Source organism: Oncorhynchus clarkii, chromosome 17 (assembly GCF_045791955.1).
Source record: "Oncorhynchus clarkii lewisi isolate Uvic-CL-2024 chromosome 17, UVic_Ocla_1.0, whole genome shotgun sequence".
Classification (NCBI taxonomy): Eukaryota; Metazoa; Chordata; class Actinopteri; order Salmoniformes; family Salmonidae; genus Oncorhynchus; species Oncorhynchus clarkii.
In genome coordinates, this window is record NC_092163.1 from 71,125,602 (window position 1) to 71,149,887 (window position 24,286).

Here is a 24,286-nt window from a genome sequence, read left to right on the forward strand (position 1 = left end):
GTCTACTACACCTGTTGTATTCGGCGCACAAATAAAATTAGATTTGATTTATGATGAAATCAAACAGTCACTGTAATGTATTTCCTGCTTCCATATCCCCCCCCCCCCCCTGAAAGATATAGTATATTGTCTTCTAACAGTGAGATAATGACATCAGACTGGTTCTGACTGGCTGACTGATGTTTGTACTCTGTACTCTGGATGCCATGTCGGTCTTTAGGGAGCCTTGCAGATTTGTAATGGTGTACATCAAGTAGCCTACAGCCAAAATAGGGCAGAGAGAACAGCATAGCTCTGGGACTAGTGCTGTCATTCTGCTGGGCAGCGGGCAGGCAGTGGCGGCAGAGCAGGTCATGGCCTCCCTAGGGACAGAGCTGAGCGTGGTGGAGAAGACAGAGCGTGTGTGTGGTCCATGTCAATGTATCGGGATGAGGAGATAAAGATGAGGAAACGGAAGTGATGGAGACGTGGGGCCTGTTTGAAATGCGCTGTTGGTGACAGACAGCGGAGGGGGTCAGGTCAGGTGGCTCTGTTTCCTAGTGGTAGACCATTGAGATTAGTCCCATGCTATAGACCTCTCTGAATGGCAGCTGGTTATATGAGCTGGGAGGATGTGAGGTATGATGCAGTGTTTATCCATGAAGGACTGAGGTTCTGGAGGAAGACATTGGATATAGAAATACGATTTGTTTAAGTAATGGACAGTAAATGCTTAGAGATTTGAATCTTTCATATGCAGACTGCAGTATGTTGTTCTTCTTCTGTGCTTTGTGAGGTGTTTAGGAACTTTGCCACATCAGGTGAATTATTTATCGTGTAAAAGTTTGAGTCATAACAGAAAGACATGAGTTGATTTGCTTGAATGTTAACAATACCTTACACTTACAAGCATTGTTGGGTTAGTATGAACAACAACAACTATCACACAAGAGTGGTTACTACTGTATTGTAGTTATCAGGTTAAAAGTGGTTACTACTGTAGTTATCAGGTCAAGAGTGGGTACCACTGTAGTTATCAGGTTAAGAGTGGTTACTACTGTAGTTATCAGGTTAAAAGTGGTTACTACTGTAGTTATCAGGTTAAGAGTGGTTACTATGGTAGTTATCAGGTTAAGAGTCGTTACTGCTGTAGTTATCAGGTCAAGAGTGGTTACTATGGTAGTTATCAGGTTAAGAGTGGTTACTACTGTAGTTGTTAGGTCAAGAGTGGTTACTATTGTAGTTATCAGGTTAAGAGTCGTTACTTCTGTAGTTGTCAGGTCAAGAGTGGTTTAGTTGAGTGTCTCTAAATGATCTCAAATGATCTTTCATTGTACTAACGGACCCCCTGCTGTGGCCCAGCGGTTCACACATCTCTGCAGTGATTACTCTCTCCTGTCCTTCTCCAATTAGAGTTCCAATAGAATGGCATTATCCCACACCGCATTGGAAGATAGGTACCTACCTCTAACTACCCTGTAACTCAAAAGAAACCTGGTGGCTTTTAGATTTTGATATAAATGAGGGACGGGGATAAGATCCTTGATCTTCGATTCGAGGATAACGAATTTGCAGTGATGATGAATGCAATTAGCGGAGAAGTGCTAACAGCGTAGCAGTAATTGGGTCTACACTGAGAGCCTTGCCCTTACCTGGAAATTGGAACCCCTTTTAAGTTCAGTCAATTGTGTTGTTGTTAACTGGAAACGCTTGGTTGAGGCTGAGCACCGAGGATATCACCTTCCAAATTGGCCACCGTCCCATTCTTTTGCGCTCGGATTTTAACACTCTCTGTTGAATTTCTAATGGCTTGAATCATTTAGAGCAATAAATATGTCAATGATGGGCATTATATACTATAAAGATTATATGGTGGTATTGTGTCAAAGTCAGGATTATGGTTCAGAACATGTTCCTCTTGGTTGTGTGTGATTAGCTCGTGATTGAGCTGAAATATTCAGCCGATGTAGGCTATATATGTAGGCCTATGTGCTATTTACAGGGAGCATGTTTAGTACATGGGTAAAGATCATGACTTGTGTCAGTTCAAAGTATTTTTCCATTTTTCTCTTGGTGATTGAAAACATTTCTTCAAGTGCTCATTAAGATTATGATATTTCTACAGAGAGGGATAGTAGCATTTTGGAGGAAGTATTAACATTCGGCAGAAGATCATGTTTATTTCTGTTATCCTTGATGTAATGATTCTAATCAAATGTGGTGTGTGATGATTGGTTCTCTTCATGGTGAGCTATGATTGGCTCATACCACTTCCTAGAAGACATTTTATTTTCTAAGACCTATTCAGTTTCAAGTAGAAGCTAATGGGGATCCAAATAAATACACCATCGTACAACATATCTCTTCCATTCCCTCTGGGTAATATATTTGTGGGCTCTTTATTGTGAGTATGCTTTATTTTCCTCCCACAGCCGAGGCATAGCTTAGCATCTGACTGAATGTTTCAAATAGCTTAGCATTTGACTGAATGTTTCAAATAGCTTAGCATCTGACTGAATGTTTCAAATAGTTTAGCATCTGACTGAATGTTTCAAGTAACTTAGCATCTGACTGAATGTTTCAAATAGCTTAGCATCTGACTGAATGTTTCAAAAAGCTTAGCATCTGACTGAATGTTTCAAAAAGCTTAGCATCTGACTGAATGTTTCAAGTAGCTTAGCATCTGACTGAATGTTTCAAATAGCTTAGCATCTGACTGAATGTTTCAAAAAGCTTAGCATCTGACTGAATGTTTCAAAAAGCTTAGCATCTGACTGAATGTTTCAAGTAGCTTAGCATCTGACTGAATGTTTCAAATAGCTTAGCATCTGACTGAATGTTTCAAATAGCCTACCATCGGAGTGTTTTGTCACAGTGCTATCCCAACATTGCTGACAATAAATCAGGCAAGTTTAATTTCCTCTTCTAAACACTAATTCCCATGCTGTTATTACTGTTGCAGATTGAAGGCCCCTGATTGTTAATTAAAGAAATGTGCTTTAATAACTGTCCTTTGAAGTGCAGTTAGATAATATAAATCCTACCAGACATTTACAGTGCTCATCCCCAGCCAAGCAACATTGAACGGGGTTTTCAGTGGCAGTCACAGAGCCCTGGGTCGTCTCTTCTTCCACTCCTTTCTTTTCAGCCATGCTACGATGGAAATGTAAGCTTCTAAAATTCAATCTATCAATCGCCTCTCCATCTCTCAGCTGTGCTCGATATCTCCTTTACCCCCCGGCTTGCATCTCTCTGCTGGAATGAAGTACAGCACAGCACAGCACAGTGTCCACATCGAACCCATAAAAAACACAACCAAGGCTGAGCAGCACGTTTTATGTGAATGGAGCATAAAATATAATGGGTGGGACTGCTGGATAGTTTCTGGAAATTGCTTTTTTTAAAGGTCTCTTGACATTGTTCTGCAGTGTGGCCTATTAGGGAAAGGCACATACTCACATAGATATTGTGTGTCGAGAGAAAATGGTCAGGTCATATTCACCTTGAATTGGGGGTGACTATAGCAACTCAGCAGCTGGGCACTACAGGTTGGTTGGTGAATACCCAAATCCATTGTTCTCCAAGGCAATCCACTATTTAGTATGAGAATGGATATTACTGCACATAGTATAGGTAATATTCCACATTTGGTCATAAGTGGATTTCAAAACAAATACAGTGCATTTGAAAAGTATTCAGACCCCTTTAATTTTTCCAAATGTGTTAGGTTACAGCCTTATTCAAAAATTGATTAAATTGTATTTTCCCTAATCACTCTACACACAATAACCCATAATGACAAAGAAAAAACAGATTTTTAGACATTTTTGCTAATTTATATAAAAAAACTGAAATATCACATTTACATACTGTAAGTACAATATTTACTCTGTACTTTGTTGAAGCAATTTTGTCAGCAATTACAGCCTTGAGTCTTCTTAGGTATGACGCTACAAGCTTGGCACACCTGTATTTGGGGAGTTTCTCCCATTCTTCTATGCAGATCCTCTCAAGCTCTGTCAGGTTGGATGGGGAGCGTCGCTGCTCAGCTATTTTCAGGTCTCTCCAGAGATGTTCGATTGGGTTCAAGTCCGGGCTCTGGCTGGGCCACTTAAGGACATTCAGAGACTTGTTCCGAAGCCACTCCTGCGTTGTCTTGGCTGTGTGCTTAGGGTTGCTGTCCTGTTGGAAGATGAACATTTGCAGTTTGAGGTCCTGAGCGCTCTGTAACAGGTTTTCATCAAGGATCTCTTTGCGCCATTCATCTTTGCCTAAATCCTGATTAGTCTCTCAGTCCCAGAGTCTCATCCCCACAGCATGATGCTGCCACCATCATGCTTCACCGTAGTGATGGTGCCAGGTTTCCTCCAGACGTGACGCTTGGCATTCAGGCCAAAGAGTTCAATTTTGGTTTCATCAGACCAGAGAATCTTGTTTCTCATGGTCTGAGAATCTTTAGATGCCTTTTGGCAAACTGCAAGCGGGCTGTCATGTGGCTTTCATCTGGCCACTCTACCAGAAAGGCTTGATTGGTGGAGTGCTGCAGAGATGGTTGTCCTTCTGGAAGGTTCTCCCATCTCCACAAAGGAACTCTGGAACTCTGTCAGAGTGAAAATCAGGTTTTTGGTCACCTCCCTGACCAAGGCCCTTCTCCCCCGATTGCGCAGTTTGGCCAGGCGGCCAGCTGTAGGAAGAGTCTTAGTGGTTCTGAATTTCTTTAATATAAGAATGATGGAGGCCACTATGTTCTTGGGGACCTTCAATGCAGCAGATTTTTTTTGTTTGTTCCCTTCCCCAGATCTGTGCCTCAACACAATCCTGTCACGGAGCTCAACGGACAATTCCTTTGACCTCATGACTTTGTTTTTGCTTTGACATGTACTGTCAACTGTGGGACCTTATATATACAGGGGTGTGCCTTTCCAAATCATGTTCAATCAGTTGAATTTACCACAATGGACTACAATCAAGTTGTAGAAACATCTCAAGGATGATCAATGGAACAGGATGCACCTGAGCTCTATTTCGAGTCTTATTGCAAAGGGTCTGAATACTTGTGTAAAAACGTTTTATTTGGCAAAAAAAATCTAAAAAGCTGTTCTCGCTTTGTCTTTATGGGGTATGGTGTCTAGATTGCTGAGGACATTTTTTTTTAAATCAATTTGAGAATTAGGCTGTAAAGTAACAAAATATGGAAAAAGTCAAGGGGTCTGAATACTTCCCGAAGGCACTGTATATGCAGCCTGTTCAACTGATTATATCTACAGTAGCAAAACTCAGAGAGATAAAGACACCTCTCAGTATTCAAATCATGATTCCCTTATTGTAGCCGACTGGAGATAGAACTGGAAATGTGTGCCACTCTCACGCGACGAACAAGGGCCTTATCCCCCCCTTTGTTGCTCCACAGCTCTGGGTGTCTGCTGACATTCTGGGTGTCTCCTGACATTCTGGATGTCTCCTGACATTCTGCCTGTCAATCAACCCCGAGAGTGGAGCGTTAGCACAATCGGTTTACACTTTGAGAGAGGAGACTGTAACCCATTTAGAGGTGACATGACGGCTCTCTGACAGATAACGAGTATGTGTGGCGTGTGAGATGAGAGAATATAGAAATGAACAAGATTCACATGCTGCTACACTATACACTATGAACTCTCTCCTGCTAAGGCCTCTTGCAGGGTTGTCACCACGCTGCAGACGACAAGGTTGAGAAGGAGAGCTGAGGCCATTGCTGTTGGGGATATTTTGAGAGAAAGTGTATCTGTTTTATGGTAATGAACCAGAGAGGATTAATAATGGTTAATAATACTGTATAACATGTTATATACAGATAATAAGCTTTGGTGAATGGAACTATAATGCCAATGTGTGATAGAGTAGATTAGTCAAATAGCAAGTGTCTGTGCAATGCAGACGAAACAAACCCTGGTAGAATGTGCATGTACTGCAGTATAGCTCTTTATGTTAACACAATAACGTACAGCAGTGTGTGTCTGGCGTTCCCAAGTTTACACAGTAGTTATTGATTCTACCAAGGAAAAGGAGCTTCACAATCAGAAACACCTCTACTCATCAACACAGTGGATTTCGAGGCATATGATGCTCTCTGAGCCAAAGTTGAATAATGTTCTCCTCCAGTCCTGCATTTACAACAACTGTCAAGAGTCTGGCTTGTGACTGAGGGTGTCAAGATACAGTTGATGTTGTAGGGATGGTCAAGTAAGGCGTACTCATCTGTCTGAAGTCCATAGTTTATGGCTTATGTATAGTATCATATTATGTCCTCTATATTTGCTCCTTGTTGCTTTAAGAGCACCTTATATTTATCAGTAGGCCTTATGCTAACTATAGTTTAGTACTATACCTGTGCAACAAAACAAAACCATGGAAAAACTGTGGAAGCCTGTATAAAGTCAAGCAAACATTTTGTTGCACAGGTGAAACTATTGAAAAGCGGCAGTAAGGCCTAGTGCGAAAGTATACTCAGAGACACTTTGGCATCTGTGGAGCTTTCTCTAGCCTGTCTCTGTGATGTGGGCTTATTTCCTGGGCACAACCAAGTGTGATTGTCGAGCTCAGCAGGTTTACAGCAGGAGAGATATGAGTCAATCTCTTCAGAATACCGTAAGCCAATTAAGCATAAGTCTTCTGAAACGTACTCCCATTGCTCAGGAAGCTTGAGGGATGAATGTCTCAGGGAACCAATATTTCTATGCCTGCTTTAAATGCTATAACATGATAGAGGTGGAAAGAACTATCTCCACCTTCTCTTTTTCATACACCTCTTTCACCTAGTCCATACATCTCTCCCTCCTCGCTCTGTCCTCCCTTTGTTTCTCTTTTTGCAAATGTTTAACTGGCGTTATGAGGACCTTAGGATTGATCCCAGGTATTACATCACTGCTTAGACTTTTGACAATACAAAATGTAGCAGACAGACAGTCATATACTCAGCATTTTGTGGCTGTACTGTACAGTACCATCTCTCCTTTGTCTTAAATGCTACATGAGCAGCTTGAGCATAAAATCTAGTCATCATTTATTCATGGTGTTTCTATTGTCTACCTGTTTTGCTGGCTGCTGTGGTCTGGGCCCAGGCCCGCCCGTGACTGTTGACAGTGTTGTGATTTAGCCTCCCCATTCTGTGGGTTGAAAAGGGAGAGCAGCACAAACAGGAAATGAGGTTAAGGACATTTTGTTTTCTTCCTTTTCTGGTTAAAAGGAGTCAGTGAAGCTAAACTAGAGGCTTGGGTCCGTTCGTGCCTCAGTGGACAGAGAAGTTAGTTTCCTGTCTGTCAGGGAGATACAAACACAGACTATTGCTGTCAACAACACAGTCAGGAAACAACGTTTACATTTGTGACATTAATTAAATTTTAACATTTTAGATCAGCCTACTAACTCATCCTCCCCGATAGTGTGACCCAGCCTGGGTCCTGTCGTGCGAGTGTGTTTGAGCTCTGTTCCCGCGCAGCCCAGATGGTCAGGTTGGCTCTCTCATTAGTTCATACCCGATCATAAGTGACTGGATGTAAATTGCTGTGGTGGTGACTAGGTGATTGGGTTCTCTCTCTCTCTCTCTCTCTCTCTCTCTCTCTCTCTCTCTCTCTCTCTCTCTCTCTCTCTCTCTCTCTCTCTATCCTAAAAGCTTTTAATGCCCTCAGCAGTGTCTGTGAGTGAGTAATAATAACCATGAGGATGTGCTGGGAGCATGAAGCTTATCATGACTACAGTATTAGATCAAACTGTGAAAAACACAGTAGTCCTAACTGAATGGGTCTTGTTTGATCTTATACTGTAGCTTCTACAGTGCTCTAACCCTCTTTAACCTTGTTTCAGTTAAGCCTTTGTATATATTGAAGATTTCTACAGTAAAAAGCCAGTGGATGCTTTAAAAGCCTACAGGCATTTAAAACGCCCCTCTCTCATGTTGCCGTATTATAAGCCCTATGTCTGTGTCAGTGAGCCAAAACATATGATATACAGAACTGTGCTTAAAACAACCCTCAACAATCGCTGCACATTGACCAGACTGAGGTTGTTAGTTAGAGTTCTCTCCAAGGTTGTTGCAGTGGTGAAGGCTGATGTGATGGTGGAACACTGTGTCCTCTCCTTTGCCTCCTTGTGCTAGACTGAACTGCTGAGTCTGATGCACGCTGTCAGAAGTGTACAGTTAGAAGGGAGACTCTCTGTCTGAGGTGCATTTGAAGTAGATGACGGTTGAAGAACATTCCTCTAGAATGCTTATGAACCCCTTAGTGTTGCAAAATTCCCAAGTTTTACAAAAGTCATGGTTTGAGGATACCAGATTTCCTGCTTATTGCCTCTTGATTCTGGGAAGCTTCCAATCAGGCTTTCTGGGAACCAGGGAATTTTGGGAAAGCTAGAAGAATTGTGCTACCTTAGAGCCAATTCTAGTAAGGGCCTGGGAAACAAGTCAGCTCTGGAGTTAATTTAGCCAGAGTAGGGACAGGGGGATACCTAGTGAAATGTGTCTTCCGCATTTAACCCAACGCCAACCTCTTAACCCAACCCCTCTGAATCAGAGAGGTGCGGGGGCTGCCAGAATGGACATCCACTTCTTCGACGCCAGGGTACAGTGGGTTAATCTTACTTCTACCCCCTCCTTTTTCGAACATTCTGTTAAAAATCACGCAACTTTTCAGCGTCCTGCTACTCATGCCAGGAATATAGTATATGCATATGATTAGTATGCGTGGATAGAAAACACTCTGAAGTTTCTAAAACTGGTTAAATCACGGCTGTGACTATAACAGATCGTGTGTTTCATTGAAAAACGCAAGAAAAACTGCTCTCTGAAAGCTAAAAATAATTTCCATAAGTCACTTTCATGGGTTGTTAAAAGAGGACAAAATGTAATATCGACCTGCATGCAATTCATACAAATTCCACACGATGTCGCCATTGTCGTCATTTTCAATTGAATTTTTTGTTGGAAAATCCAAGTATCTGGCATCCGTTTCTTCCAGTCTCCACCAGGACGCTGTAAATGTGGACAATGGCAGCCATTGATTTGAAGACGAGGAGCTATTGAATATACATCGCCCTGTAATCATTTTGATAGATTATAAACGTTTACTAATACCTAAAGTTGGATTACAAAAGGATTTTGAAGTGTTTTGTGAAAGTTTATCGTCGACTTTTTTAATTTTAAAAAATGATGCAACGTTAAAAAACGATGTTTTTTTCTGAATGACACAGCTTCCATAGAAAGCTATTTTGGGTATATATGGACCGATTTAAACGAAAAAAAGACCCAATAGTGATGTTTATGGGGCATATAGGAGTGCCAAGAAAGAAGCTCGTCAAAGGTAATGAATGTTTTATATTTTATTTCTGCGTTTTGTGCTGCGTCGGATAAGCAGAGTCTTTGTTTACGTCGCATTCAGGCATTTTCAGGTGGTGCATGCTATCAGATAATACCTTCTCATGCTTTCGCCGAAAAGCATTTTAAAAATCTGACTTGTTGGCTAGGTTCACAACGAGTGTAGCTTTAATTCAATACCCTGCTTGTGAATTTTGATCAAGGTTTGAGTTTGAACGAGTACATTTAGCATTTAGCGTAGCGCATTTGCATTTCCAGGTGCCTACTTGAGACATATGCGTCTCAAGTAGAATCAAGAAGTTAACTGCCTTGCTCAGGGGCAGAACGACCGATTTTTACCTTGTCAGCTCAGGGATTTAATCCAGCAACTTTTCGGTTACTGCCCCAACGCTTTAACCACTAAGCTACCTGCCACCTACGTACTGGACAGTCATTTATTCACCTGCTGATTGAAACTTGTTCACGGAGAGGAGGCATGGTAAATGGTTAGTACTATTCAAGATCCTTGAGACATCCCTATTTTAAACCCTAACTCCTACCCTAACCCTAAACTTAACCATAACCCTTACCTAACCCTAACCCTGAACTTAACCATAACCTTTACCTAACCCTAACTCCTACCCTAACCCTAAACTTAACCATAACCCTTACCTAACCCTAACCCTAAACTTAACCATAACCCTTAACTAACCCTAACCCTAAACTTAACCATAACCCTTACCTAACCCTAAACTTAACCATAACCCTTACCTAACCCCAAACTTAACCATAACCCTTACCTAACCCCAAACTTAACCATAACCCTTACCTAACCCTAACACTTACCTTAACCATAAAATGTATACTTCAATTGGGTAGGGATGTCCCAAGGATCCCACATAGCATGGACCCATGGTAAATGTTGACCAAAAGCAGATGTTTGCTTCGAAGGTTTCACTGAAGATGTTCCACGATCACCATTATTTTATGATGCGTGTGTGCCATTTTTCTGCGTTATTTTCACTTAGTATGACTGACAAGTTAAAAGGTACATTTCTTTTATCTAGGATGTTGTATGAACTGAAATTCTAATATTCACAGCGATGCAGTTTTCATTGCTCTTGGGTTCAATGCGCAATTCTCTTTATTTTCTGCTGTGGCTTGACTTTCTCTACCTCTTTGTCAGTGTTTTGTATGCCGCACAAAACAAACGCCTGAGACACTTTCTGGAGAATACAGGGTGTATCAAGACAAGTGACTGCCGCACTGCAATGCTAATTTCCCCCATGAACAGACATCATAAATAAACTCACAGGAAATGTGGCTATTCTTTTCCATTTGTTTTTGTTTATTATTTGTCATCATGTTAGCAAACAATTGATGAAAAATATGACAGCAACTCAAAAAGAATATCTTTGAGCAGGGAAATTGAAAGAAGAGCACATCCCATCAAATATTCCTTTTTTTGTTTGAGGCTACATGCAGACTGACTATGCACAGTTTTATTTTTAAATGGCTCACAGCCTCCATGGAAGGTCACATTTCTATTTTTCTATTTTAGACGTTTCCACCAATCATTCTCATACATTAATTGAAAACAAACATATTCCTGAGAAGAAAATAGCTTTCGACAAGTGTTAGTCTCCAAACCTTAAAATTGCCTTGTGTCTGGAATTGCTTGTCAACATAAATCCTTCATTGTCATTTACATTTTGTTACAGCTGTTTGAATATATTACATAACATTTTAATATTCTATTTTTTTTTACCACAAAACTAGCCAACTAGCAAAACTATAAAGTACTGTTTTTTGTCTACTTTTGTTCAGGATGAATTTAATTACACAAGCATTCAGCAATACAGTTTGCAGTTATTTATAAAATGTGGATGACAGTATAGAACATTTGCAAACTACAGGTCCACTGGGTAGATTATTGTAAAAAAAAATAGATCAAATATAATTGTGTGTGTGCTATACTTGTCAGCTCAATAAGAAAATATTCAGAATGTATTGCAACAGCATTTATTAATTCAAGCTGTGCCTTTAAAAGCAAAGCTCCCCATGCCATCATACTATGAGACAATCTGAAAAACATAGTCATTAGCTGCTTCCTTAGCTTGTTTCTCTCTTCTGTGACTCATCAAAGCTCTAAATAACTTCTGGATGCATGTTGGCACTTATCATTCAGGGATCAATTAATATGATTGCAGAGAGGAGCACTGTGCTTAAAGTGCTATTGATTGCCCGGAGGTCCGGACCTCACGCCAGTCCTCATTAGTTTCTCCTTCCTGCTGACGTGGGTGCTGGGGGATTCTAACTGATGACAATCCTAATATACATTCTTTAAGTGAAACGTATTGATCACAGGTGTTGGGAGCCATTTGGTCCAGCTGTCTGGACGAGCACAGCAGGGCAACACTGCAAGAGAAAGAGGATAAGCTTCTATCTAGCTGGCACATTGAGACATGATCCTGTCTATACTATTAGTACTTTGCATCCTTTCCATTGATCTCAAAGAGATCCTAATGAGCCTGATGGTACACTATATATAAAAAAGTATGTGGACACCCCTTCAAATTATTATTATTATATATACAGTACTAGTCAAAGTTTAGACACACCTACTCATTCCAGGGTTTCTATTTAATGTTACTGTTTTTTATATTGTAGAATAATAGTGACAACAAAACTATGAAATAACACAAATGGAATAGTTGTAACTAAAAACGTGTTAAACAAATCCAAATATATTTTATTTTTGAGATTCTTCTAAGTAGCCATCCTTTGCCTTGATGACAGCTTTGCACACTCTTGGCCTTCTCTCAACCAGCTTGATGAGGTAGTCACCTGGAATGCATTTCAATTAACAGGTGTGCTTAAAAGTTAATTTGTGGAATTTCTTTCCTTCTTAATACATTTGAGCCAATCAGTTGTGTTGTGACAAGGTAGGGCTGGTACAGAAGACAGCTCTGTTTGGTTTTAAAAAAAAGTCCATATTATGGGAAGAACAGCTCAAATAAGCAAAGAGAAACGACAGCCCATCATTACTTAATTACTTTAGAACGTCAGTCAATCCGGAAAATTTCAAGAATGTTTAAAGTTTCTTCAAGTGCAGTTGCAAAAACCATCAAGCACTATGATGAAACTGGCTCTCATGAGGACCGCCACAGGAAAGGGAGACCCAGAGTTACCTTCATTAGAGTTAACTGCACATTAGATTGCAGCCCAAATAAATGCTTCACAGAGTTCAAGTAACAGACACATCTCAACATCAACTGTGCAGAGGAGACTGCGTGAATCAGGCTGTTGTGGTCGAATTGCTGCAAAGAAACCACTACTAAAGAATACCAATAATAAGAAGAGACTTGCTTGGGCCAAGAAACATAAGCAATGGACATTAGACCGGTGGAAATCTGTCCTTTGGTCTGATGAGTCAAAATGTGCCATTTTTGGTTCCAACCGCTGTGTCTTTGTGAGATGCAGAGTAGGTGCACGGATGATCTCCGCATGTGTGGTTCCCACCGTGAAGCATGGAGGAGGAGATGTGCTGGTGTGGGGGTGCTTTTCTGATGACACTGTCAGTGATTTATTCAGAATTCAAGGCACACTTAACCAGCATGACTACAACAGCATTCTGCAGTGATACACCATCCAATCTGGTTTGCGCTTAGTGGGACTATCATGACCCATAACACACCTCCAGGCTGTGTAAGGGCTTTTTGACCAAGAAGGAGAGTGATGGAGTGCGGCATCAGATGACCTGGCCTCCACAATCCCCCGACCTCAACCCAATTGAGCTGGTTTGGGATGAGTTGGACCGCAGAGTGAAGGAAGAGCAGCCAACATATGCTCAGCATGTTCTCAGCACCTTCAAGACTGTTGGAAAAGCATTCCAAGTGAAGCTGGTTGAGAGAATGCAAAGAGTGTGCAAAGTTGTACCTTTGGGATGAATTGGAACGCCAACTGTGAGCCAGGCTTAATCGCCCAACATCAGTGCCGAACCTTACTAATGCTCTTGTGGCTGAATGGAAGCCGCAGTAATCTAAGTGGAAAGCCTTCCCAGAAGAGTGGAGGCTGTTATAGCAGCAAATGGGGAACCAACTCCATATTAATACCCATGATTTTTGTATGAGATGTTCAACAAGCAGGTGTACACATACTTTTGGTCATCTAGTGTATACAGTGCACTCTGAAAGTATTCAGACCCTTTACGCTTTTTCACATTTTGTTATGTTACAGCCTTATTCTAAAATTTATAAAAGTTTCTACAACTTGATTGGAGTCCACTGTGGTAAATTAATTTGATTGGACATGATTTGGGAAGGCAAACACCTGTCTATATAAATCTTCTTACGTAGGTGGTCCCTGCACAGGGACAGCTCAGCGGAAATTTCAGAGCGCCACCTATAGTACCCGAGTATAGTACTCGATAAATCTCAAACTTTCATAAAAATACACATGCAAGGTACTGAATTAAAGCTACACTCGTTGTGAATCTAGCCACCAAGTCAGATTTGTAAAATGCTTTTCGGCGAAAGCATGAGAAGCTATTATCTGATAGCATGCACCCCCCCCAAAATACCAGCACGACATGTAAACAACAGATTTTGCGGTAGCCGGCGCTACCCAAAACGCATAAATAAAATATAAAACATTCATTACCTTGGACGAGCTTCTTTGTTGGCACTCCTATATGTCCCATAAACATCACAATTGGGTCTTTTTCCCGATTAAATCCGTCATTGTATACCCAAAATGTAATTTGCTGAAGGCCAGTCTGATGCTGCAAAAATCCCATTTACAAGACGCAACGTCACTTTTTAAAATTACAAAAGTCGCCTATAAACTTTTACAAATCACTTCAAACGACTTTTCTAAACCAACTTTAGGTATTAATAAACGTTAATGATGTATCAAATTGATCACGGGGCGATCTGTATTCGATAGCAGCAAGTCTGGAAATCATCGTCCATTTTTTCAGTTTCACAACATACTGTGGTGCGCCTCAAGAAAGGAGGGGTCTATTCGTGTTGTAACCAAGGATAAATGAGTCAGAAATTGACAGCAATGGCGACATCGTGTGGAAGCTGTAGGCGTTTACAGGGGATCCTCGCCTTAAACAATACATTGAATGGCGGACGGATATTTTTTTTGTGTTTTTGGTAAACAGTTTTACCAGGGATTTTTACTCCTAAACACGTTCTGTTATAGCCACAGACCCGATTTAACCAGTTTTAGAGACTTCAGGGTTTTCTATACACACATACTTATCATATGCATATACTATATTCCTGGCATGAGTAGCAGGACGCTGAAATGTTGCGCGATTTTTTACAAAAAGCTGCGAAAATTCGCATCATCCATAACAGGTCCCACAGTTGACAGTGCATGTCAGAGCAAAAACCAAGCCATGAGGTTGAGGGAATTGTCCATAGAGCTCAAAGACAGGATTGTGTCTAGGCACAGATCTGGGGAAGGGTACCAAAAAAATTCCCCAAGAATACATTGGCCTCCATCATTCTTAAATGGAAGAAGTTTGGAACCACCAAGACTCTTCCTAGAGCTGGCCGCCTGGCAAAACTGAGCAATTTGGGGAGAAGGGCCTTGGTCAGAGAGGTGACCAAAAACCTGATGGTCACTCTGGCATTGAGTGGCTCAGCCAGTGCAGAAGAATGGGAGACACTTCTTCTTACCGAAGAAGATTCAAGGCTGTAGTAGCTGCCAAAGGTGCTTCAGCAAAGTACTGAGTAAAGGGTCTGAATACTTATGTAAGTGTAATATTTCCGTAAATGTTTTTGTATATATTTGCAAAAATGTCTAAATACCTGGTTTTGCTTTGTCAGTATTTGGTATTTGCGTGTAGCTTGATGAGAAAAAACCAACTGAATCCATTTTAGAATAAGGCTGTAACGTAACAAAATGTGGAAAATGGCAAGGGTTCTAAGTACTTTTCCGAATGCACTGTATAACAGGGAAACTTGCCCATATACCGTATGGGCATCCTGTCCACCTACAGTATGGGCACCAGGACCATCATATTTCTCACACTTCACTTCCACCTTCTCCCAATAGGCTGAGGGTGTAGGCTGAGGGTATAGGATCAGCAGTCATCCAGCTTATGGCCTTTTCTTTGTTGTGTGTAGTTACCAACCAAGGCTCGCCTCGCCTCACCCCTCACCTCACCCCTGTAACTCACACCCTAATCTCCCTCACCTTGCCCCTCTACCCCCTCCCCACCATGCACACTGCTTGGTGTGGGGTTTGACTCCTGAGTCAGTGACCTTGACCCGTAGAGGGCTGCTGAGGCCTGAGGTTTAATCAGTATTTTTCACAGGTTCCTCTCCTCACAGCTCTGGCTGCATGCTGCCAACTGCACCTTAATGAGTAAACCCTTCCAGTCTTCCAGCTATCCAGCCCAGACCTAACCCTGTACGGTAGCTCTGTTGCGCTGGCTCTCCTCCTCTCAACCACAAATAGCCTGGTGGGCGTAGGGTGGAGGCGCAGCCGATGAACCTGGTGACTTGGCAAAGCTAGCCATGCAGGGCTAGCAAACATGGCTGCTCGGTTTGGAGCAGAAAGTTCTCTGCTGTGGAATGCTCAGTACATTTTAGTGAACAAGTTGATCAAATTATTATGGAGAAATCACTGGTAGCTATTATTATGACATTTCAGTTTTCTGAATCTATTGTGTGTTCTCAAATTCTCCTCTTGATCACTTATAAGATAATTTCCTTCAACTCTGACATTCGATTGTTCTGTTTATCTCCCAGTGTAACAGAGTGACTGAGTGACTGAGTGTCACGGAGCTTTACTGGACCGTTATTGATTATGTATCAGTCACATACATCTCCCCCTCTTCAAAAAAGTTTGAATACTCAATTTGAGCAATTGAAACTGTGACCCAGGGGTATGCCTGTGGCTTAAAGATAATCACATCACAGACGAAGACCCCCACCTGTGTTTGCATCAGTAAGGTTGTGTTGGCTGGAAAACACTCAATCACCAATTGTTAACTGGCCTTTTGTTGGAATTTGAATGGCCCCTTATTGATTGGAAGCAAAATGTTTGTAATGTTGTAGATTAGATTTTTGGATTGCTCACTAATGACAAGATGGAGGCCCATTTTCAATCTATTTTCAATTCAGGTCCCAAATTGAAAATCTTTACAGGCGTAATTAAGGCTGATCTGAAAATAACACTGAAACTTTGAATCGTTTTCCCCCTTGACAATGATGTGTAAAAAACTAAAGCCTACTAAGAAGAAAGGTAATGAATAGAAAATAGACACAAATAGATTTTATTTTTATTTTTTTTATCTAAAAAGACAACTGTGTACATGAAGGATATCATCACCCGCAGTAAATTATTATTCTAAATATTAAAAGGCTCATTCTTTAAATGGTATAACACAGGTCACACTGTTATTGATGTAAACTCAATTGACACAACAATTCTGTGGTCTTTCAGCCCACGATTCCTTACATCAAAGGAGGCATTTAAAAACACAACATCGACAACGTATTTCTGCTAACATTGCTGTGGATTGATGCGTTGCTAGTTCAAACATCTCCACAAAAAAAAGTCTACATTTTATACTTAGAATTAATAATTCAGCACCAATCTATATGGGGTATTTTTTATATCTCTTACTTCATGAAGCAATGACTATATTGTCCGTGTTCTCACCACTGAAGTTGTGGCCCTCTCAGCTTTTAAAGAAGGATTTTCCCTATGCATAATTCATCAGTTGCAGGAAAGAAAAGGCCCCCTACGTGGAGAACAATTTAAGCATGAAAGTACACGAGAGATGTATCTTTGCAGTGAGCTGCAGGTCAGCTATATAGAGGTCCCTGCCTGGTAGGTTCTAATACACTTCCTCCTGCCCACTCTTCTCTGGCTTTTTTAAAGGCCATTTAAGATCAGCAGGGATATTCCCAATCAATATACTCATTGCTTTAGTTGGATTAGACTCTGAAGTGTAGATACTGTAGAAAGATTTCTTATAGACTCTGTAGGGTACAAAGAAAGATGTGTCTTATTGACTCTGTAGGGTACATACAAAGAGTATGTGTTTCAAAGCCTCTGTAGGGTACCGTCTTTGTCTCCCTGTAGCCCTCAAATTCAGATATGGACCTCAAAGCCAGTTCCACTGCTTTTTTCATGTAGTGCCCTATTCTGACCAGAGCCCAATGTGGCAGCCCTATGTGACTGTTCAAACCTGGGCCAAACATACAGAGTGCACTAATGAGAATAGGGTCATTTGAGATCTGTCCTTACAGACATAGCTGTAGCTTACAGTGTTTGTTCTGCAGGAGCTGGAGTGTTGAACATGATTCTAACATGGAACCACCTCTGTGTTTGCAGTGCATGTCAAAGCAGGGACCTGTGAAGTGACCGCCGCCCACCGCTGCTGCAACAAGAACAAGATCGAAGAGAGATCCCAGACGGTGAAATGTTCCTGCTTCCCCGGACAGGTTGCCGGGACAACAAGAGCGGCCCCATCTTGTGTGGACGGTATGGTCGTTGTTTTTTCTCTCGTATTTTTGTATTTTTATTGACAGGATTAACACCACAGTAAGAGGCTATATATTGTACCAACATTGGTCTAGTTTCACTCATGTATCACCTAGAAATAGTGTTGTTTCAAATGTTTTCTTCAAATTTTCAAAATGTGTTACCCGTTTAAGAAGCTAGGAATATGTTGCACGTCACTACTTCACAGGAAAGACATTTTAACGTTTTTTAAAATACTTTTTTTAATGTATGCGTTTTTTGGCCAAAATGCCTTCTGGAACATGTGATCTTTCATGTGCCTTAATAGCAAACTTTGCCATTTTTGCAACTTTGCCAGTATGCCATCTGTAAATTTGAATACAATTGTTAAATTCTGAGCCTAGTTGGTTTAGCCACGGAAAAATACAGGAACCTTCCTGCTATCCATTATTGGCTGAGAAAATGGATAAGCTGTACATGTCGAGAGATGAGTTCGGATTGGTCTGCCATGTAACATGCTTCTGTCTATAACATGAGCTGCTCAATATGTGTGGATAATCCTTTCTACCACAGCGTTCTTTTTTAAGATATCATGAATAACTGAAGTGTTGCATTGCTGCCCTGAAGATAATTGCGCTATTGACAAAGATCAGTGGGAAAAGGTTGTGATGGACTACTTTCTGGAGGACGATTGTGCCATGTTGACTCTCTCTGACTAAATCAGATGATCAGGAAATACCTGATTTAGGTATAAAAAAAAACATTTTCATTGAACTTGAAATTGTAAATTAAGGGCAACCATGGCATCCATGACACAGGGAGAAATGTTCATCAATGTATACGGGTAAGAGTTTAGCTACATTTTCAGATATTATATGTTTCAAATCTTTTCAGAAAGTTGTTTTTCATTGCAAGCTAACATTATGTGTATCGCTAGCTAACGTTACATGTATGATCTGTTTAGTAATATTATTTGTATCTCAGAAAGCCATTTGTATTGCTAGTTATAGCCTAATATTAGCTAACTAACATTGAACCTAGTTGGTTAGCTTTAGTTACCTGCAGATTCATGCATGGTGCATGGTATTATGAGTTGGGATGATGATTAATTGTTTAGCTAACTCCACTATGCAAGACTCCACTGTGCAAGTAACCATTTCACTCTACTGTTTACACCTTCTGTATCCTGTACATATGACAAATAAAGTTTGATTTTATTTGATAGAGTGGGTGTTTACCAGAGAGCGTAATGTAAAGTACAACATGACCTGCACCAAATTCAGATTAGAATATAGGCCAATATACTACTACTTTTTGCTGCTACTTTCACCACTTTTAGACTTGAAATCTTTGGTTGTTTACTACACTACGTATTCACTCTGTTTAGCACATGGCCTCATATGTGAAACCTTAAAGTAATGGGTGGGGTTAAGGCTAAAGAGGGTGTGAACAATTCTGAATGGGTGTAGGCAAAGAAGAGCTCTCCAGTAGGTGTACCAAAAATATCATGTGTCATTTTCTAAAAAGTGGGGTTACAAGTTTATTAACTTTCAATGCAGACTCACTTTCCCGTTGTTCCTCAACTGCAGTGTATGATATACAATTTTGTAGCTCGGAGTCTACTTTTATCCTATGTAGAAAGTACCATTTCAAATGTTGCTACATAAGACCGAATCCAGGTGATGGGTCACATTTAGGGTAAAATATTTTCTTCTACTGATCAATCTACTGAACAATCTACTGATCAATCTACTGATCAATCTACTGAACAATCTACTGAACAATCTACTGATCAATCTACTGAACAATCTACTGATCAATCTACTAATCAATCTACTGATCAATCTACTGATCAATCTACTGATCAATCTACTGAACAATCTACTAATCAATCTACTGATCAATCTACTGATCAATCTACTGAACAATCTACTGATCAATCTACTGATCAATCTACTGAACAATCTACTGATCAATCTACTAATCAATCTACTAATCAATCTACTAATCAATCTACTGATCAATCTACTGAACAATCTACTGATCAATCTACTGAACAATCTACTGATCAATCTACTAAACAATCTACTAATCAATCTACTGATCAATCTACTGATCAATCTACTGAACAATCTACTGATCAATCTACTGATCAATCTACTGAACAATCTACTGATCAATCTACTAATCAATCTACTGATCAATCTACTAATCAATCTACTGAACAATCTACTGATCAATCTACTGAACAATCTACTAATCAATCTACTGAACAATCTACTGAACAATCTACTGATCAATCTACTGATCAATCTACTGAACAATCTACTAATCAATCTACTGAACAATCTACTGATCAATCTACTGAACAATCTACTGAACAATCTACTGATCAATCTACTAATCAATCTACTGATCAATCTACTGATCAATCTACTGATCAATCTACTGATCAATCTACTGAACAATCTACTGAACAATCTACTGATCAATCTACTAATCAATCTACTAATCAATCTACTGAACAATCTACTAATCAATCTACTAATCAATCTACTGAACAATCTACTGAACAATCTACTGATCAATCTACTGAACAATCTACTGAACAATCTACTAATCAATCTACTGATCAATCTACTGAACAATCTACTGAACAATCTACTGATCAATCTACTGAACAATCTACTGAACAATCTACTGAACAATCTACTGAACAATCTACTGATCAATCTACTGAACAATCTACTGAACAATCTACTGATCAATCTACTGAACAATCTACTGATCAATCTACTAATCAATCTACTGATCAATCTACTAATCAATCTACTGATCAATCTACTGAACAATCTACTGATCAATCTACTGAACAATCTACTGATCAATCTACTAATCAATCTACTAATCAATCTACTGAACAATCTACTGATCAATCTACTGATCAATCTACTGAACAATCTACTAATCAATCTACTGATCAATCTACTGAACAATCTACTAATCAATCTACTGAACAATCTACTGATCAATCTACTGAACAATCTACTGAACAATCTAAACATTTAATTGGTTAAGAGCTCTTTAGAGCACTTGTCTTAGAGCATTCTGTATGTGATCTGTTTTAGGATACTTCAAACTGACCCAGTCAACTTCTTACTGAGTCAGCCAGCTATATGCTGTCGGTCTGCAGTCTGTCTGCTGGATTATGAGACACTAAGACCTGGGGAGCTGCTGCGCTGGCTCACTGAAGTAGAGAGGGGGACAGGTCATTTAATATCATGTCCTCAGTGGCCCCTCCGACAGGTGAATCGATCCCTGTCTTGTGTTCTGTACTGTAATGGCTCTGACAGGGGCTTCCTCCCGTCTTGACACTGCTTGCTGAAGCATTAGAAATCTCAAGGGAAGCCTTACCCCCTACAGGCCTCCTTAGAGGCAGCTGTAGACCTTGGAGCTCTGCTCCTCTCCCACCTCCACTACGCCGCTCTGTTTATTCCGCTCCTGCCACTGTGTTCATCGGCTTGACATTGACCCATGGACTGTAATTCACTTCTGGAAACACACAGCCCAGCCAGGCAGCCAAGCAGCCAGTCAGCTCACAGTCATGGAGGATCTCTCACTACTGTCATCTATAAGTCTTTACTAGGTAAAACCTCGTCTTATCTCAGCTCACTGGTCACCATAGCAGCACCCACCCATAGCACGCGCTCCAGCAGGTATATTTCACTGGTCACCCCCAAAGCCTATTCCTCCTTTGGACGCCTTTCCTTCCAGTTCTCTCCTGCCATTGACTGGAACGAATTGCAAAAATCACTGAAGCTGGAGACTCATCTCTCCCTCACTAACTTTAAACATAACCTGTCAGAGCAGCTCACAGATCATTGCACCTGTACATAGCCCATCTGTAATTAGCCCATCCAACTACCTCATCCCCATATTGTTATTTATTTTTTTGCTCCTTTGCACACTAGTATCTCTACTTGCACATTCATCGTCTGCATATGGCTTTGGCCTGAGGGGAAAGTGTACCATTGTGGTAAATGTACCTAACCTTATCTTTATGATAATCCAGCAATCTCAATTGCTTGGGTATTATCGTCTCATTCAATGTATTTATTTAAATTGTCGAACATACCTTTCTAGGTTCTTCCAATTAAATGAGACACCTTAAACTTTGCAATAGTAACCTAGATGAACCAACTTCCCAGGTTAATTTAAAGTTTAATACCCAGATAGCCAATCCAGGTATGATTAATCATTATCATTGATTAATTCCATTTGCTTTTGCAAATTCATTCACGTCCAACTTCCACAGTACTGTCCAGTACTGATGGTTCATTAACATCTATAAATAGATTAAAATCGTCTTTGCAGCTCCCAATATATTCCAAAACCAAACTTTGGAAAATTAGGAAAAACATTTTTTCCTTTCAAAATGTTCTAATAATGTGCAAGCTATCAGAGGGGGTAGTCCCCACTCGCCCGCTAATTACTGAACCTCCACCCGCAAATGGATTGATCTCTGAAGTCAGCAGCAATACCAACCCTAATTATGCCATTAGTGGAAAAGCAGACAATAGCGCTTTCCGAAATCCACCATCGGGCGCAGGCCTCGTAAAGGTTCTCTCCAGTCTAGCCCTGATGTCTTGCCATCCGAGATTGGCATCTGTCCAATACCGCAGTGCACAGCTGAAGCACGAGCAGGTAATGGGAGACATAAAGGGACAGAGGTAGAGAACCGGGAAACCAATGACAAATGCAGAAAAGGGAAAAATTCTGCTAGCTATGGAACTGCGCTTGAAAACTAATGGCAACTAAGCCGATGACTCCCACTGCTGAAACACTTTGCGATATCACAGACCGATATCCTCGTCTCAGTTTGCAGGTACTGAAGAGGTTGCCACACGCGGACGCGGTGGTGACTGACATGCCTCGACAGCCACTGAGCGTTTTGAAGCACAAACACCAGGTGATTTGGTTGAAAGGTTACAGCCATTCTCATAACTCGGCCGCTGACAACTCGTACATTGCCCCTCGGACACCAACACCACCCGCTGGTGGGGGAGTCCGGAGACACACAGGGGGGGAAATAGTAGCCCAGACCCATGATGAGCCTCATCGAGGCCGTTGGGGGGGTCGAGACTACGGACAACACCGTACGAGGCCGCCAGAGCATAAATCAAATCTAGTTGTAAACTCCCCTATGAGAACAGTGAGGACCAGACAGGCCCCTAGACTGGTATTGTCTTAGAACACATCTAAGATAGTACTGAGGTGTACCACACTGGTCATAAAGGAAGTCCAGTGGACTTGTCCACCTCCAAAACAAATGGCAACAATAATAATTCCTTGCCATGTGTAGGTTCAACTACAATGCAACTAGTAAAATGCTCCAATCATGTGTTCCGGTAGTATAATATTTCAGAATAAATTGGTAGGATAACTGGTCCCTTTGAGCACCAGTACCAATACCAGTGACAGTCAGTCCAGCTACAATGAGTAAGAAGGTTAGAGACCTAACCAATCAAATTGCCCTTGACAATAGCGACATAGGAGTCACTCAGAGTGCAACACGTGGAAGGGAATCTCCAGTGCACTCTTCCAATGGTTAACACACATGCCACTAATAAATAGAATCCTCTGTTCAGGAGGAAATTATTAGAAGTCATTAACCATGATCACACCACATACGACTGGTCCAATACTTAAAGAGTACTTCCGTTGTGAGGTTAGCTCCTCCGTGGATAACATAGCTATGAAATAGACTTCATACCTATCACCACTACAATAGTGGAAGACACAGTGACTTGTAGTAAAAACTACTACAGATTCCCTGGACACCAATTCTGACTGACCTCCAGGCATTGACCTGAAAATTACCTGACTACGTCAGACTCATTCTGGACAAGTTGTAATCTGCCAGGATACTTGATTTTCTTCCTTCTTTGACATGCGCGCTTGTGTAAGCATAAGCGCACATGCACAACGGTACATCCAATTAGTATTTATGCTAGGATCACTTAAAGGTCCAAGCAAAATACCAGCCTTAGTAAAGTTGAACCATTGTTCCGAAGTCCCTTTATTTCATGTTTAATGTTCTGGCCACATTAGCATAACACTGTTTATATAAGGCTGGTTCTCCATAGTAACGGGACAAAGGCATTTGTCTGTGGCCTGAGATTTGAGGACAGACAACCATTGTTCCGAAGTCCCTTTATTTCATGTTTAATGTTCTGAGGCTGGTTCTCCATAGTAACGGGACAAAGGCATTTGTCTGTGGCCTGAGATTTACCAGGGCCGTGAGGGGCCATAAAACCCCCCGCATCATCAGAACCCTAGATCTATCCCCTCTGTTGGGGTTGAGAGATAATCTGTAGGGTTGTGGTCTCCTGTAACCTGACCAAGACAGTCATGACAGTCCCCCTCTGGTAGGTTCAACTTGGAATGATTCTGTATGTTGCAACCCACCATAAGAATGGATGGATG

General features: G+C 40.9%; 1 protein-coding gene across 2 annotated transcripts in view; it reads left to right on the plus strand.

Annotated features, from left to right (window-relative positions):
• LOC139371378 (chemokine-like protein TAFA-2) overlaps nt 1-24,286 on the plus strand; it is a 158,016-nt gene that overhangs the window by 98,225 nt on the left and 35,505 nt on the right. For both annotated transcript variants that reach the window (XM_071111742.1, XM_071111743.1), the window contains exon 3: nt 17,672-17,821. In XM_071111742.1, the coding sequence (XP_070967843.1) occupies nt 17,672-17,821 (150 nt within the window). The remainder of the gene's footprint in view (nt 1-17,671; nt 17,822-24,286) is intronic.